The 14,704-nt window shown below is 39.1% G+C and overlaps 1 protein-coding gene across 5 annotated transcripts in view; it reads left to right on the forward strand.

The window, feature by feature from the left end:
• Window positions 1-14,704, forward strand: part of MAST4 (microtubule associated serine/threonine kinase family member 4) — a 261,302-nt gene that overhangs the window by 77,867 nt on the left and 168,731 nt on the right. The window contains exon 1 of one of the 5 annotated variants that reach the window (XM_054054169.1): window positions 9,641-9,742. The exons of the other annotated variants lie outside the window; for them this stretch is intronic. Within the exon in view, the coding sequence (XP_053910144.1) occupies window positions 9,704-9,742 (39 nt within the window). The 5' untranslated portion in view covers window positions 9,641-9,703. Of the gene's footprint in view, window positions 1-9,640; window positions 9,743-14,704 lie in introns of those variants that run through there. 5 annotated transcript variants of the gene reach the window in all.

Genomic DNA, 14,704 nt, shown 5'->3' on the forward strand with positions numbered 1-14,704 from the left:
CTTCCCTAGCATGATGTTGCTTTTCCAGAAACCTGTAACTGTGAATAAACATTCTTTTGGTATGCTTGTTGTACATGCCCTTCTTATCAAATAAGAGACAAATTAAAACTAGTGATCAGTAGGAGACCATTCCCTTTTATTCCAAACTCCTGCAGTTTGTCTGATTTGTAATGGATCTTAGGTTGATGGAGAGTCAAGACTTCGGCAAAGTGAACTACCTTTTCTATTAATTTGAATGCTGAGATGCTTAACCACTGCTTTGTAATGAAGGAGAGTGCTCTTGTGAAGAAGAATGACCTTGTAGTGGGGAGTGTTGAATCTTATAGTGGAAGGAATGGCCAAAATAAAGATACATAATTCTTCTTAATGTAAGGGGAGAGACCTTAACATGTTAAGTCATTGAGAAAATATTGCATTATTGCAAGTGTTGAGGCTAAATGCTTCTAAAATGGAATATGGGGCATCAAAATAAAGGAGACTAGATGCATAATTGTTCAGAGTAATTTGAATATGAAAAAAAAAACTTAAAACCTTCCAAAGTTGGAACGCAGCTTGCCTGTTACTGTTTTCATATAAGAAACAGACTTATAAGTATCTAGGAGGGATTATTCAGAATCCAGTTGCTATTGTTCTTGTTTTACCATGATATTTTTTAAAAAATTTACTTCCTTCTCCATATAGAGAATCTAAAATATTCTATTGAGCTGATTGTTAGAAAATCCCTCAACTTGGAGGGATTTGTTCTCTGAAAACATAATTAGATTTGTTGAGCTACAAACTTTCAGATTTAAAATGGCGTAGCTCCCGTATGTTGTTTGGCATTCCTCAGGAAAATACTGAGACAAGTTGTTCAGTAATCATTTTAAAAAGGAAGAACAATTTGGTATGTATGTAATTTCTCAGTTCTTCTTGAAAAGGGATCCGTGAGAGAAACAGACTGTATTCATGATGTGCCTGTGCTTTCAGAAATAAATATCTTTTATTCTGTTGTATAGTTATGGAAAACTTGGAAAATCGAGGGCTTGCTGTCCTGGTTGCATCGGCGATTTATTTATGCTTTTTGCTGCAATAAGAAATACAATATTTGATGCAAAAGGCAAAGTCACTGAAGTTGAAATGTCTGTTATAACCAGTGTTCTCCTATACATTCTATCATTGAATGGTTGATTGCTTTTGTAAGACTTACATAAAAAATAAGTTTCCTTCTGCAAAGTTTTGGTGTGACACTTTCATGACTGATTTATTACCTTTCTAAGCCCTTTGAATGGCTAAACCAGAAATGGGTTGGTGCAAGTAGGATTTTGTCCGGCAGGTGGCAGGAAAAGCCAGTGTACCTGTACTGCCCATGGAACCCACATCCTTTCTTCGTGGCTACTCTTACATGTGTAATCGAGATTGTTGGCAAGGTATATGTGCTTTAGTATATAAAACCAGTTTATTTTCAAGAACCTTAAGATATAACCGGAAAACACTATTTTCTTTTTTTGTAAGAAACATTCACAGTCAACTGTTCATCTTTATGTGTAAGTAGTTTCTCCCCTACACTGACCTGTGTCTTGCCACCTCTGCAGATTTATCAGCTATAGAAGGAGAGAATTTTGCTTACTAAGGAATCTTTAATTTCTCCCTGCTCATGATATGTATTCTGAGTATACAGTAGTGGCTCACAAGAATAGTATAATCTCTATGAATGCATTGCTGGACCCAGTGCTGCTCTCTTGGATATGCAGCAAGCCATCCTGGTTTATCTCAGCGTGTTTTTCTGTGACGTGGTGAAGGGGAACACAAATTGGATAGCACTGTATCAATCCATTGCCCTAAAGTCTTCTGAAATACAGAAGAGATGTAAAAGGAGCAATCTGCTTTGCTCTGTTTTCGAGAGTAGCATTGTAATACTGAAGAGGGTATAGTAAAATACTGCTAAGAGCTCACACTATTGTTGTCAGGCCAGCAATGCCTCTTCAGTGCTGCAGCTGGGATCTATAGGAAGCAGTACCTTGAAAACATTTGGAGCTGTTGGTTTCACGTGGAGGATTTATTCCATACTTTTTCTAAGCCCTTAAAAGTGACATTAGGCAAATACATACGGAGCATAAATGGCTGTGTAGATGATGTTCTGTAACTTTTTTCTGTAATATTAAAATGTGTATTGTTTGCAATGTCTAAAATTGTATATGAACTATTATGCCGCCTTAATAGTTAATGATGATATTACGGGTGTTACTTGATTCTGTTAAATGAGTACTCAGAACTGCAGTATGTGCTAATAACTATTAATGAATTGTCTTTACCAATTTCAGTTTTAAATGAGGCACCTCCAGCTCCTAGCACACTAAGATGGGAGCATTACTTTCCCTGTTTCCTGAAATAATGTGCTAGTTTGTATATCACTACATAGCCTCTGTGGGTAAATGGGATCTTGGAAAATAAATCTTGAAACCAAAGTGTTCAGATAGTTTGCGATAAAGCTGGCCTATATGCTCTGGCTGACTGAATATTTAATATATACTTTACTGTTAATATTGAGATGAACAAGTCTTCCTGTGGTTGTGAAAGAGGAAATTCTTGCTTGCTCTGTATATTGTAGAGCCACAGTTCTGTCCCCTATTCTGCATATACAAACTAAAAATCCATCTCCTCCTTTGAGTGAGTTATAGCTGCCCTATCTCAGTCGCTGCTTAAGTGTGGGTCTGTCAGTTTGGGCTGCTAATTTTGATGAGAAGTTTTGCTTCCAATGCTGTAGCTGATTTCAGTGACACTTCACAGAGCAACAGAGCTCTCAGAACTTTTAAGGAACAAGCTGCAGATGGATAGTGCGTTTCCAGAGTCTGTTGTTTTGGTTTTTTTCTTCAGAAAACACTGAAAGCATTGCATTAGGGAAAACTCTAGGAATGTAACAGTACGTACTGATACTAGTAAGTTTCTGATTTATGTAAGATGGCTAGGTGTTGATCTGTATAAAGTTCTTTAAAGATCATCTTCATTTTGATTTACTTCCTCAATGATTTTTCAAACTGATAGAAGAAAAACATGCTCATCCTTCAGCTCCCAGTATCATATGTGGCTTTGGCTTTCAATCTGCTGTAACTTCACTTGATGGTCTGGTATCCATTATGATTTCTGATGAAATCTTTGGCACTGTGGAATGACAGTATGGAAGGTTCGCTGTGGATATATTGTGTACAGGAGGGTTGAAAAGTATGAGGTGATATAGTTGTTTTTACAGATTTTTTTTGTTGTTTAATAGAAAATAATGTGGTGTGTCTGTATAGGGTGCTTAAAATTCAATGTAAAATATCAAGTGTTATAGAACAGAAATATGATCTGAGTTATGATTTCTTATTCATGTGCAAAGTATGATTATTTTGGTATGCCACAAAGGTGGCTTGAGTTCTCTCATGACCATTCAGAAACTCAACATTGGGCTCCTAATGTAATGGAATTGTAATGGTGTCTTCCCTTTACAGTTTATGCTCTAATCCATTCTTATATTGAAGCCGTTTGAAGTTATTTTTATGTTTTTGTATTTGAAAACTTTTGAGACCTGTGGTTTGTCTTAAGATGAAATAATCCAAGTGGGACCACCTGTGAGATGGTCAACAATGTTCACAGATTTTGATTCACTTTTCATTCACAGTGGATAGAAAGCTACTCTGCCATAGGCTCTGAAAGGCTTTAGAGAGTAAGCTCTTAAGTATTGTTCCTTAGAGACTTGATATCTGTCTGGGTTTGCCAGTCTTCGTGGTTGCATGAATGAAATAAATGTTTGTGATAAAGAACGTACACCTGACAAACTTTTTTTTTGTTTGAGGCGAGGTTTTTGTATGCCTCTTTTCTGTTTTATTTTAAACCCAATGTTTCCTTTTACATTGCAAGGATAGACACTGTTATTTTGGATGGTAAGCAGGTTAGAATGAATGCTGCTGAATGTATGCTGTGGAGCTACATACTGCATCACTACTTGCAGCACCAAATACCCCTGTAGGATAGAAAGCTTTTAGTCACTCCTATGTGCAGTGAGGAAGATGAAGTATTGAGGTACTGAAGCTTGGGCATCCAGAATCTCTGCTACTTCTGTGTGAGCCTTTGCATTTGCAGTGAGACAGGAAAGCTGTATTTTGAATGGTCCATCGTTGTTATGCACTGTATAAATTGTATTAAGAATCTGCTAGGATGTTTGTGCTTCACTCTGAGATCAGATTAAAAGTCTTTTGCTGAGAATGCAAGCTTATTGAACTTGAAGGGTCTAGGTAGATTTGAACTTGATGCAGCCTTGGGATTTCAGTTTTAAAATAAAAAGCCTTTTTGCCATATGCCAATGTGGTTCATACTCTGATGTTTCAGTTTTCCTTTTGTTAAATTCCGTGGCTAGCCTTGTGCAGTTTTCCTTTGCAACCTTTTTAACATGCCCATACTTTTCCAGATGCGGTTAAGCTTGTTGCACTGAGAAAGGCAGTTGCTGCTTGGGAGTTGGCAGGATACGAGTTACAAGGAATACAAATTTCTTTACTTTGATTTAGTCTCTTCTTCAATGCTGTCAGGTGCTTGACCTCAAATGGTTAGAATGATAAAATAGTAATTGTGGATTGACTTGCAGTGATGTGAAGGCAATATGTGGGTGAAGATATGTAGATATGCAGCTTGGCTGCAGAGGTTAGGTCTGGTTTCGTGCATGGATTTTTGTGTCTGCACTGCACGCACATACGTGTGGCTGACAAGTTAACTCTCACTGCTTCTGTTTGCCATTTTCACCTGAGTTTGTTTCAAAACCATTATAACTATAACAGTGCACACTCTGGTATGCTCTAGTTGTTTTTTTTTTTCTCTAATATGCTCAGAGAAAGGCTGCATAGGAATTTGTTAAATGCTTCCATATTTTCCATTCCTGTACTTGTAAAAGCAGGTATCTGTAGTACTTGGAGTTCTGAACATGTGACATTTAAATTATTTTTTCTACCTAGTTACTTGAATAGCTTATTGGTGAACAAAAATACAATTAAAGCCTCCTTTTTTACCAATGCTGGGGAAAACCAGTTCCTATCCCTTTGGGTGGCAAGTTATCAGAATGCAGGGTAATCATTCCATTGCATGTTATCTACTCTAGGCATTAGATTTTTCACTCAGGAAGAAAATAATTATTTTAAAAACATCAGTGATGGTGTTTTGATGCTGTAGAGCATTATAAGTTACAGGAAATAGCCCTGACAGAGGCAGATTCAGAGGGCAGAGTACAAATTAGTGAGTTGTTCCACGGTGCATAATAAATATGGTTCATCATATGCTGCCACTTCGTAGTACGAAAGTAGCAGCCACACATGGGATATGTGCATATATAAAATTAAGATTAAATCTGCATTGTAGAACTGTAGTTTCATATTCATATATATATTTATATGCTCAGGTTTTATCTTTTCATTGGGCGATTTCAGTAATCACAGTAATCTAAATTCTCATAGGAAAAAGGGTATTGACTGGTAGAACTAAGGGAAGCAATATGATTAATGCAAACAAATAACAGCTGAATGAGGAAATAAACTTCTTAAATTTGTGTAATTGTCCTGAAAACTATCTGCTATCATGTTTCTTTTCAGCTGTAAATAATGGGGTATGTATCTAAATTAATTCTGAAACATCTTTCACATTTATTCAGGTCAAATGCTGCATTTAAAGAGGAAAAGGATTTTGGAAAAAGTTGAGGTTATTTATTGTCTGTCTTAAAATAATTTTTCCATCTTCATATTCTGTATACATGCTCAATTTTCTGGCATGTGTACAACTGAAGTGTGCCTTTCCTTTTTGCTGCAAGTGATGTGAAGGAATCTGTGAGGCAGCTTGTGGTATTTCATGTGTATGCAAAGATAGTGTTGTTGAAATGTTCCAAAGAGCATGTTTTTATTTCATTATTTGCCTTATAAAACACAGCTTTTTTAATACTACAATCTTGTCTGCCATGGTTTTGATAGTGAATATTACTAATGTATAAGCTGAGAAGTAATGAAAGCCTCCAGACAAAACCAGCAGGCTTTGTTATTTCCAACACATGTGTACCTTTGGTAGTATCTAAAAAGATTCATGGATTAGGAGAAAATCTAGTTGTTGCTTGCCTTGTTAGTTGCAAATCCCTGCCTTTATGTACCATACGAAATGTCTTAATAAACTGTAGCATAAGCCTAGGAAAATATAACTTGCAGAAGTCGCAGTGATGCACCTTACATCAAAAGGTTGCTTTGTACTTTGTGCTTGGGATTCATCTCATCTACCACTGGAAGACAGTCTTCTCTATTTCATTTTCCTGCCTCCCGGTATTATTTAGGTAACTACCAGTGATCCTTAGCCTCTTGCAAAACAAAGTACCCTGTTTGTCTGGAGTTGGAAAGTTTCTTCATGTGGGTGACATCTTTGTTTTGCCTGCTTATAATTCTTGATGTAAATTGTTTGTGTATACAATTATGACTTAGGTGATACTTGAGGTGGTTTGTTAGGTTGTGGACCTTTTGTGTCTGTGCCTGTCGGTGACACGTTACTTGGTGGTATGACTTTTTTGTGCTGTTACTGTTCAAGTAATGAATTCACAGAATTTTTTTATGCCTTATAGACCTCTCAGCTATAAGGGATAGAAAGTTTTGAACTCATACATCTACATTAGTCAGTTATGTGTAGTTAGATATGCCAAAATGATTGTTGGAACAAAACAAGCTGCACTTCAGTACCATCTACTTTTAAAGGACCTGATAAATTGTGCATTGGAAGGTTTTGTATTTCAGTGATTTAAATAAAGCTTGTGTAAATAGATTGAGTACGTAAATGCAAACAGCCTTGCAGATGAAGCCTGTGGTGTGTCAGGAGAGACAGATGGGAAGGTTTTGCCTTTTATCCTTGAAGTTTGACAGTCTTCGGTGATTGCCTCAATTTCATTTTTGCTGTCCTCACTGGAAGCATAACAGTAGCATTTAAATTATGATTCATTTGCCCATTTGCCCATTCATCTTTGGAAACAGAGAAATACAGAAAAGACAGGATATGAATGCTTATCGATATAAATGATTGGGAGGAAGTTTTGATGTGTTAACAAAGAAGAAAGAAAAGATGATATTTTGAAGTGGAAGTAGGAAAAGAGGGGTATTGGGAAGAACCCAAGGAGATAACTATATATTAGTTATGATATATTAGATGTTATATTGTGTATTAGCTATCCACAATGTAACTCCATTTTCCCTTTGTTTCACAGAGGTGAGAGATCTTGTAACTTTTCAGTTTATTTCCGTAAAGTGCAAAAGCTTCCATCGGTCTGCTGTGCTGTTAAAAGAGATGTTATACTTCAATAATAAATTAATTCGGGCGAGTTGAGTAGCCTTTGTTACAGAGGAGGTCAGAGTTGATGCTCACAATGCTCCCTTGTGGCCTATGAATCTAGAAATCTATCAATGTGTTTGAATTTACTGTCTCCCTGTTGAGGAACTGGAGTTTTGGTCAGTACAAGCTTCTCCTTTCTTTCTGAACTTCAATACAGCTCTGGTTTTGTAACTGAAATCGGTAATGGCTGAGTTTAAGCCATTGACCTGATGTTATGGATGCATTTGGAGCTGGAGAAAGAGAGAGACAGGGAAGGGAAAACGTGTCTAGTCCATGTCACTCTAAGTCTGATAAAAATTGCCTGTTTTTTAAAAAATAACAAGTTGGAGGTCTCAGAAATGTAGCCTCGCGAGAGTGATGAAATTTTCTTTTATTGTAGAAGTGTAAAAACCAATAATGTTAATGCATTTCAGTCATACAAAGTAAAGGGGGGGGCAAATAGAGCAGCCTGTTTTTTTATCTGCTCTTCAGATAAGCTGTTATTGCTCAGTGTTATCCTTTTGGCAGTCCTTCATTTTTTGTTCTAAATGCTTTTGCCCCTAGCAGTTTTTACTACTATGGAATGTACGTGGAACACTTCTCAGAATGATGCCATCTGACAGGAAATCAATATTTCTTTTTCATACTTGTTTTGAGGGTATGATTGTCATAATCCTCATCTTAGGCTGTTAATGGGTGAATACTAACCTTGATTTTTATCTCCATTTATGTCCTTTAGTAAGAAACATACCTTTCTCTTCCTTCGTCCTTGCTGCTCTCTGGAAGTGGTTTGAGGGGCATTGTTTTCGGTGGAAAAAATACATATATGTTAGAATTTGCTATCTGCAGGTATACCTGCATTTTGTAATAAAGCATGGATTGGACGTTCCTGCAGATGGATTCTACTGTTATGCATTGTGGTGTCTTTCATAGAATTAGACTTCTGAAATGGAAAAAAAATCCTTAAAGCCATCTAATTAGGATGATAGCTCTAGGTAAAACAGCCACTATGCTGTAGAAATAATAAGTTCAATTATGCAAAGAAAAGCTGAAATGGAGTTGGTACCATTTCTTAAATGTTTGCTGTAGGAATACTGGTTCTCTTTGCGTTCAACTTCTGTTTATGGTTCTGGCAGCCTGTTGTAACTTTTACACCTTTGGTTTTATTTGCCCTCAAATTTTATAGTGTGAAAACTAATTTTAAGTAAGATCAGATGAGGATTCCTAGCTGGAAAAGATATAGGCTTACTGTTGGAACGGGTCCAGAGGAGGGCTACAAAGATGATTAGAGGTCTGGAGCACCCCCCATACAAGGCCAGGCTGAGAGAGTTGGGGTTGTTCAGCCTGGAGAAGAGAGGGCTCTGAGGAGACCCTATAGCAACCTTCCAGTACCTGAAGGGGCTACAAGAAAGCTGAGAGGGACTGTTTACAAAGGCTTGTAGTGATAGGACTGGGGAGGGAAATAGCTTTAAACTGGAGAGGGGCACATTTAAACTGGGCATAAGGAGGAATTACTTCATAGTGAGGGCGGTGAGACACTGGCACAAGTTGCTCGGGGAAGCTGTGGCTGCCCCATCCCTGGAAGTGTTCAAGGCCAGGTTGGATGGGGCCTTGGGCAGCCTGATCCAGTGGTGTGTCCCTACCCATGGTGGGGCACTGGCACTGGATGATCTTTAAAGTCCCTTCCAACCCAAACTATTCTATGGTTTTATGATATTTATGAGGCTATTTTTCTTGATACTTAGTATTTGACAAAACACGACCTTGTAAATCTTCAGATGTATGCAGCGATTGTTTTTGAGCATAGAATGCGATCCATTTTACTCTGCTACTCAGGGTTTTAAATCTCTAAAGGTGTTTTTAATGAGACTACCTAATCGGCTGATACCGTGGCTCGTAGCGCAGTGACAGGTGCTTGGGGACATGGTTTCATGGCTAACAGGAATGGTGGGACTCGATGATCCAAGAGGTCTTTTCCAACCTCGTGATTCTGTGAGTCTATGACTCTGTGATTCTATGACACGGTTGGTCTAAGCGGCAGTTCAGGCGATGAGAGAAGTCGAATCCCTTTTTCCCTCTTTCGAATCCAGAGGTGCTCCGCTCCCCCGAGAGAATCCCGGAGGGGCAATTCCTGCTGAAGTTGGAATTCATGCGGCGTCTTGCGAGGAAGCGCGAACTTATTCGTCTGCCTCGGAGGGAAGGAGAGCGAGGCGGGGGCGGGTGAGGGAGCCGGGGGCAGGCGGAGGAGCCGGAGCGGGGCCGAAGTTTGGCCGCGCTCCGTCACGTGCGGGGCGGCACCAATCGGCGCAGCCGTGATGTCAGCGGCCGGGCGCTGCGGGGAGATGCGGAGCGGTGCGGGCGGCGGGGCGGCATGGACCAGCCGAGCATCCTGCGGCGGCAGGGGCTGCAGGTGAGGAGCGCCGGCGTTCGCCGACAGCCCGCACCTGCGCGGCGAGGGGGCGCGGGGCAGCGCCCGCTTCCACCTCGCGTCCCGGGCTGCGGGGACAGCCCGCAGGAGAAAGTTTGTCGGGGCGCGGCCGGCTCGTCCGTGAGCTCGGGGCATAAATCGGGCGGAGCGTCGGTGCCCTGTGCGGTTTGAACCCCGCGGCGGGGCGGTGTTCGCGTTTTGGGCAGCGTTAACCCCCCCGCGTAACTTCTTGCGTTTACAAACACACACGAAAGTGTGTTGATACAGAGTGCGTGACAGCAGCCGAGTGTGGGGTGTAGTTACGTTATTACTCTTTGGCCAAAATGGAGCACCACCTCAAAATACATCATTCTGGCCCATTGTTCAGAAAGCCCCTTCGCTCAAGTCGCTCTCGGCGGTGAATGTACTTCCTTTCTTTTGTTTTCATTTACATCCGCAATGTTTCAATGGGAGGACGGTGAAGAGGAAAACCTTCTTACGTTTGGGATCATTGTGCTTAAGTAATGCAGAACTGCCTATAGTGTTTAAAATGCACCGCACTCGCGCTGTTCTGAACTTTTCAGAAGCCCTTTCGCATCTGTGCGTTCAGGTCGGTGCTGAACCAGCGTGACAGTTTCTATTAGATGGATGAAGACGAGCAGAATCTGTAACCCATGTTGTTGCTTAAAGAAGCCCTAAAACTTCCTGGGGCCTCTTAGTCTTTGAAGAATCCATCAGCTTTTCTTTAACTTTTTGTGTGCTAGCGTTTGCCTGTGGAAGGCGAGTAACTTTCATAAACTAATTCTGAGGTTTTATTTGGTCCTTAAATACGAAGTCTTTTCTATTAATTGATTATAAAATGGGTAAGAAAATCTCTGCTGCAGGTTAGGACTGCTGATGACAGCTTTTAAAGGCGCGGATTTGAAAGTTTTGAGAGGTAGATCTTCACAGTGAAACGGGATTTCCTCCTGCTAAACTTGCTGTAATCCGTTGAGTAGTGTAAACCGGATTTCTGCCTTTTGACAAGAACTGAACAGCAGTCTGTTCTGATTAAGGAACAACTTAAACCTCAATGTGAAAGCCTGTTGTTGAGTTCTGCAAATATTATTTTTGAGGTGTGATTTGGTTTTTTGAGGTGTGATTTTTTTAAAAATCTTCTGTAACTTTTATCGAAGTAATTTTGAATGACTACCATGCATCTTTCACAGAATATTTGCTTGCTGCTCTACATGCTTACATGGTCACTTAGGAGTATTAGAAGCTATATGGTAAATAATCTGTACAAGAAAGACCAACTCTCACTTGTGGTGCATGCGGTAGTAAATTATTTTCGAAGATGAGTCCCTCATGACTGTCTTAGAGTCTGATCCTAGGGTGGAGACAACCAGCCAGTGGTCAGAAGTGTTCAAGTTGACATGCTGTCTTCTAGAGAAAGATGGAGGGGGAGAAATCCTATTTAATCTCAAGATGTATTCTTTGAACCTTAACTGAATCTATCTTCATATTATTCTCTTGCTCCCTTTACTTTATTCTTTAGCTCTGTTTTTATCTTTATCCGTTGTCTATGCAACTGTCCTAGAGACTAATGTGATGAATTTGTGGGCTCTGGGAATTTGTGAGCTCAGATGATAGGATGTGCAGCAAGAGGCATAGCCCCTGTTTAATTCTTATTAGTACTTATTGATTAGATGAAGTCTCAGAGTTGTCTGCTTGGCTGACACTTGCCTTTTATAGTACATCATAAACTAATGAGTGGATTATTTTATGGTAGTAGTTCTTACAATTAAAAAAACCCTAAATTCATCTGCTGTTATGTTGTTCTGTGGGAGTATTCCATGTGTCTTTTGTTCCCTCTTCTTTTTCAGATGTTATTGATACTTTCATTTAAGTGTTATTGAATATTCTGAGAGGGACTTTGTTTTCCTAAAAAAGAAAAGATTCTGAGTTAAGACTGTTCTGAGAAACCTGTGATCTTCGATGAAAGTTGAGCTAACTTCACTTCATGTGACTTTGTCATGTCTTTTGGTTACAAGTAGAAATGATAAAAGCAGGTATATCTACTTAAAAGCTGTGTCCTTTCTTAGGTGAAGGTGCATTTAGATTAAACCTATCATATAACAGGAAAGAGCAAATGCTACATTAAAAGCCAGATTGGTGCAACTGCTATTTCTTTCTGTTTGTACACAGTTTGCTTCAAAGCTCGATTTACAGGACACACAAACCATTTCCTTTTAGATGAGAACCTGATGTATTTGTGTTTAATGCCATGCACCATCATGCTGGGTTTAAAAAAAGTCAGGAAGCAGCTTGCATTGGATCTCAAAATATAAGCCTTAAGTAAATATGTAGACTTGGATAAATCTTTTGGATTGGTATGTGAAAGGTTTTCCTGACTCACAGGCCTTTTAGAGAGAAACAGAGCCTTTAATTTGTTGCATCTGGAATACATACACCTATTTCATATTAACACAGCCTCTTCCTTTATGTCTGGTTACTTAGATTGATTGTATTCAAAGGAAAATGAAACCTGCTGAATCTGTAGCATGTGTGTCTTTTTGGTGAGCAGATTCTCAAGCTTTAACTACAAGAACACATTTTATTTGTAAGAAACATCAGGAGGAAACGGACCATTTCTTTCAGTTTCTAAAAATTAAAAGTATAATTCAGTGTGGTTTAAAATCAGTATCTCTTGAAAATAAGTTAAAAATGTAAAACAAAAAAACCGCAGCTACCTCCTTCTTGCTTATTCTTTATCACAATTCCTGATGCCATTCTGCTAAGAGCCTGTGTTTCATCTTTCTTCCATGAGTTTGTCTGGTTACGTGTTCATCCAAGCAGTATCTTTTATACTGTCTTAAACCAAAGACTCCAAACACACATGGTAATGGGTATAGGTAATACATATTTCCTTCAGTCTTTAAGAAGGATATGGGAATGCGGGAGGAATTTTACTGCCAGATACAGTAATGCCAGTCATGCTTCCAGAGTTGATGAAGCTTTCCGTTTGTTGAACAGATGTTTTGGGCTTTCCCTTTTCCTTTTACTAATTTCAGTTCTGCTTCTAAGTGGCTGGTAAGTGGTGTCTTGTAAATCTTGGGGTAATTACATGAGCTTTTTTAATTAGACTCGCAGAGGAACTGACCAACATCAGAGAAATAAAGCTATACGGGAAACCTTCCAAATGTCAGAGAAAATGCTGTGTTTATTTATTTTCTAGACTCTAGGCTTATATTTTTGTAAATGCGTTAAAATTTTAATAGAGATCCAAGGCTTCTTTAAATTCAGGATAACTGCATTGCATTAAGTTTGCGGAGATATGGTTATAGCCAACATGGAATATTTCAATTGAAAATCTTCTAATACTGTACTTGACTTATTGAGGGGAGATGAAATAAGAAGAATTTAATTGCAAAATTCAGACTCACTGCTGTAGAAATAGAAACAGGTAGTGTAAATGAAAATGTGGGCTAAGTGGAGTCTTGCTGTTTTGGTGGAACTGAGTCAGTTTGTGCTAATTCCATATATTTCTGGAGAAGATGGCAAGGGGTACAGTCTTTACCTATCCTTGAGTACCCCTCCATCTCCAGTACAGGAAAATCATTTGCATTTGTAGGCAAACATTTTGATATTTGGTGTATAAAGTGTACAGACGTTTGCAAAAAGTAAAACATTACAGATTTTTTTCCAGTCCTCTTTTATTGGCTCATCTGAAAATGCACTCTGGGAAATCAGACAGAAAGGAAATAATTACAGAGGAAAAATGGCCTTGTTTGTAGCTCCTAAATAGGTGTGATTTCTTTGGAGTAGCATGCTGCATGAAAACAATCATCCTGAAACACTGAAAACTGACATGTGAAGCAGAAGGGTCAGCTGGGAAGCCGTAATGTAGGAGAGGAAAGGAGATAGAGCAATGGTAACTGTCTCTTCTAGGATACAATTCGTACTTGGGAATATATTCTTGAGGTGGTCTGGTGAGGAAAAAATGGTGATAAAAGCTGGAGAATGCTAATTAGTCTTTGGCATCTGTTGCAAACTGAGGAGTGGAAAAGTCAGTCTTGCAGATGAGGTTCTGGAAAGGTTCTTACATAACTGTCACTTATTTGAATACTGTGTGCAAGTGTTCTCCCTCCACTAGGCAGAAGGGACCCCATCCATTTTCGCTGCTGTTGTTCTGTACTGGTGGCAATGGATTTAAATTATGAAAGAGGAGTTCTATAGTTGTGAATCACATCTGGTATTTGTCTCTTCCTCTTGGTGACTGTGGAACGAAAAGTTTTTGAGGGGTGTGGAAGCAGATACAGATTAAAAAAATGATCTCTACAATTTGCAGTTTTCATAGACTCAGATTAATCAGTGGTGAAGAGATGGTATGTATGCCTTCCAGTGTGTGACTGTACGCTGCGTTCATCCTCAGCTTAGCACTTGTGTCCGGTCTGATGCATTATTTCTGCAGTGGCTGAATCTGCAAAGTGATGCTTAGAACTATTTAAATTGTGACGCTTGCTCTTTTATTTTATGAGGTATTTGCATAAGCAGCATACGTAGGTGTAAAATGAAAAATGATAAGAATTTGGTATATTCTTCCTTAATTTTTAATTTTTTCCTGATGCAGCCATCTTTAGTTTTAAATAATTCTAGAGACTGTTACAGGAGATGGCAAGTTTTAAATCTGTTTTTGTTGTAGAGGGAGGGATGCGCGGGTAAGAATGGATGTTTCCTTTGCTTAAATGCTGATAAGCAGTGATAGCTGCCTTTAGAAAGCCAAGGACCAGCCTCCTCAGAGAATAGACGGTGAAATAAAGAACACTTTTCCTGTCCTCCTTACCTGTCACTTCTGCAGGCTTAATAGAGTGTACAATCTCTCTTGATCAGTTAATTCACCTCTCTTTTTCCAGGCGTTCATGTATTGTTATGTTTGTCAGGTCCCCTGAAAGGCATTATGTCAGACATATACTTTGCTATTTG

Source organism: Cuculus canorus, chromosome Z, assembly GCF_017976375.1.
Source record: "Cuculus canorus isolate bCucCan1 chromosome Z, bCucCan1.pri, whole genome shotgun sequence".
In the NCBI taxonomy this organism is placed as follows: Eukaryota; Metazoa; Chordata; class Aves; order Cuculiformes; family Cuculidae; genus Cuculus; species Cuculus canorus.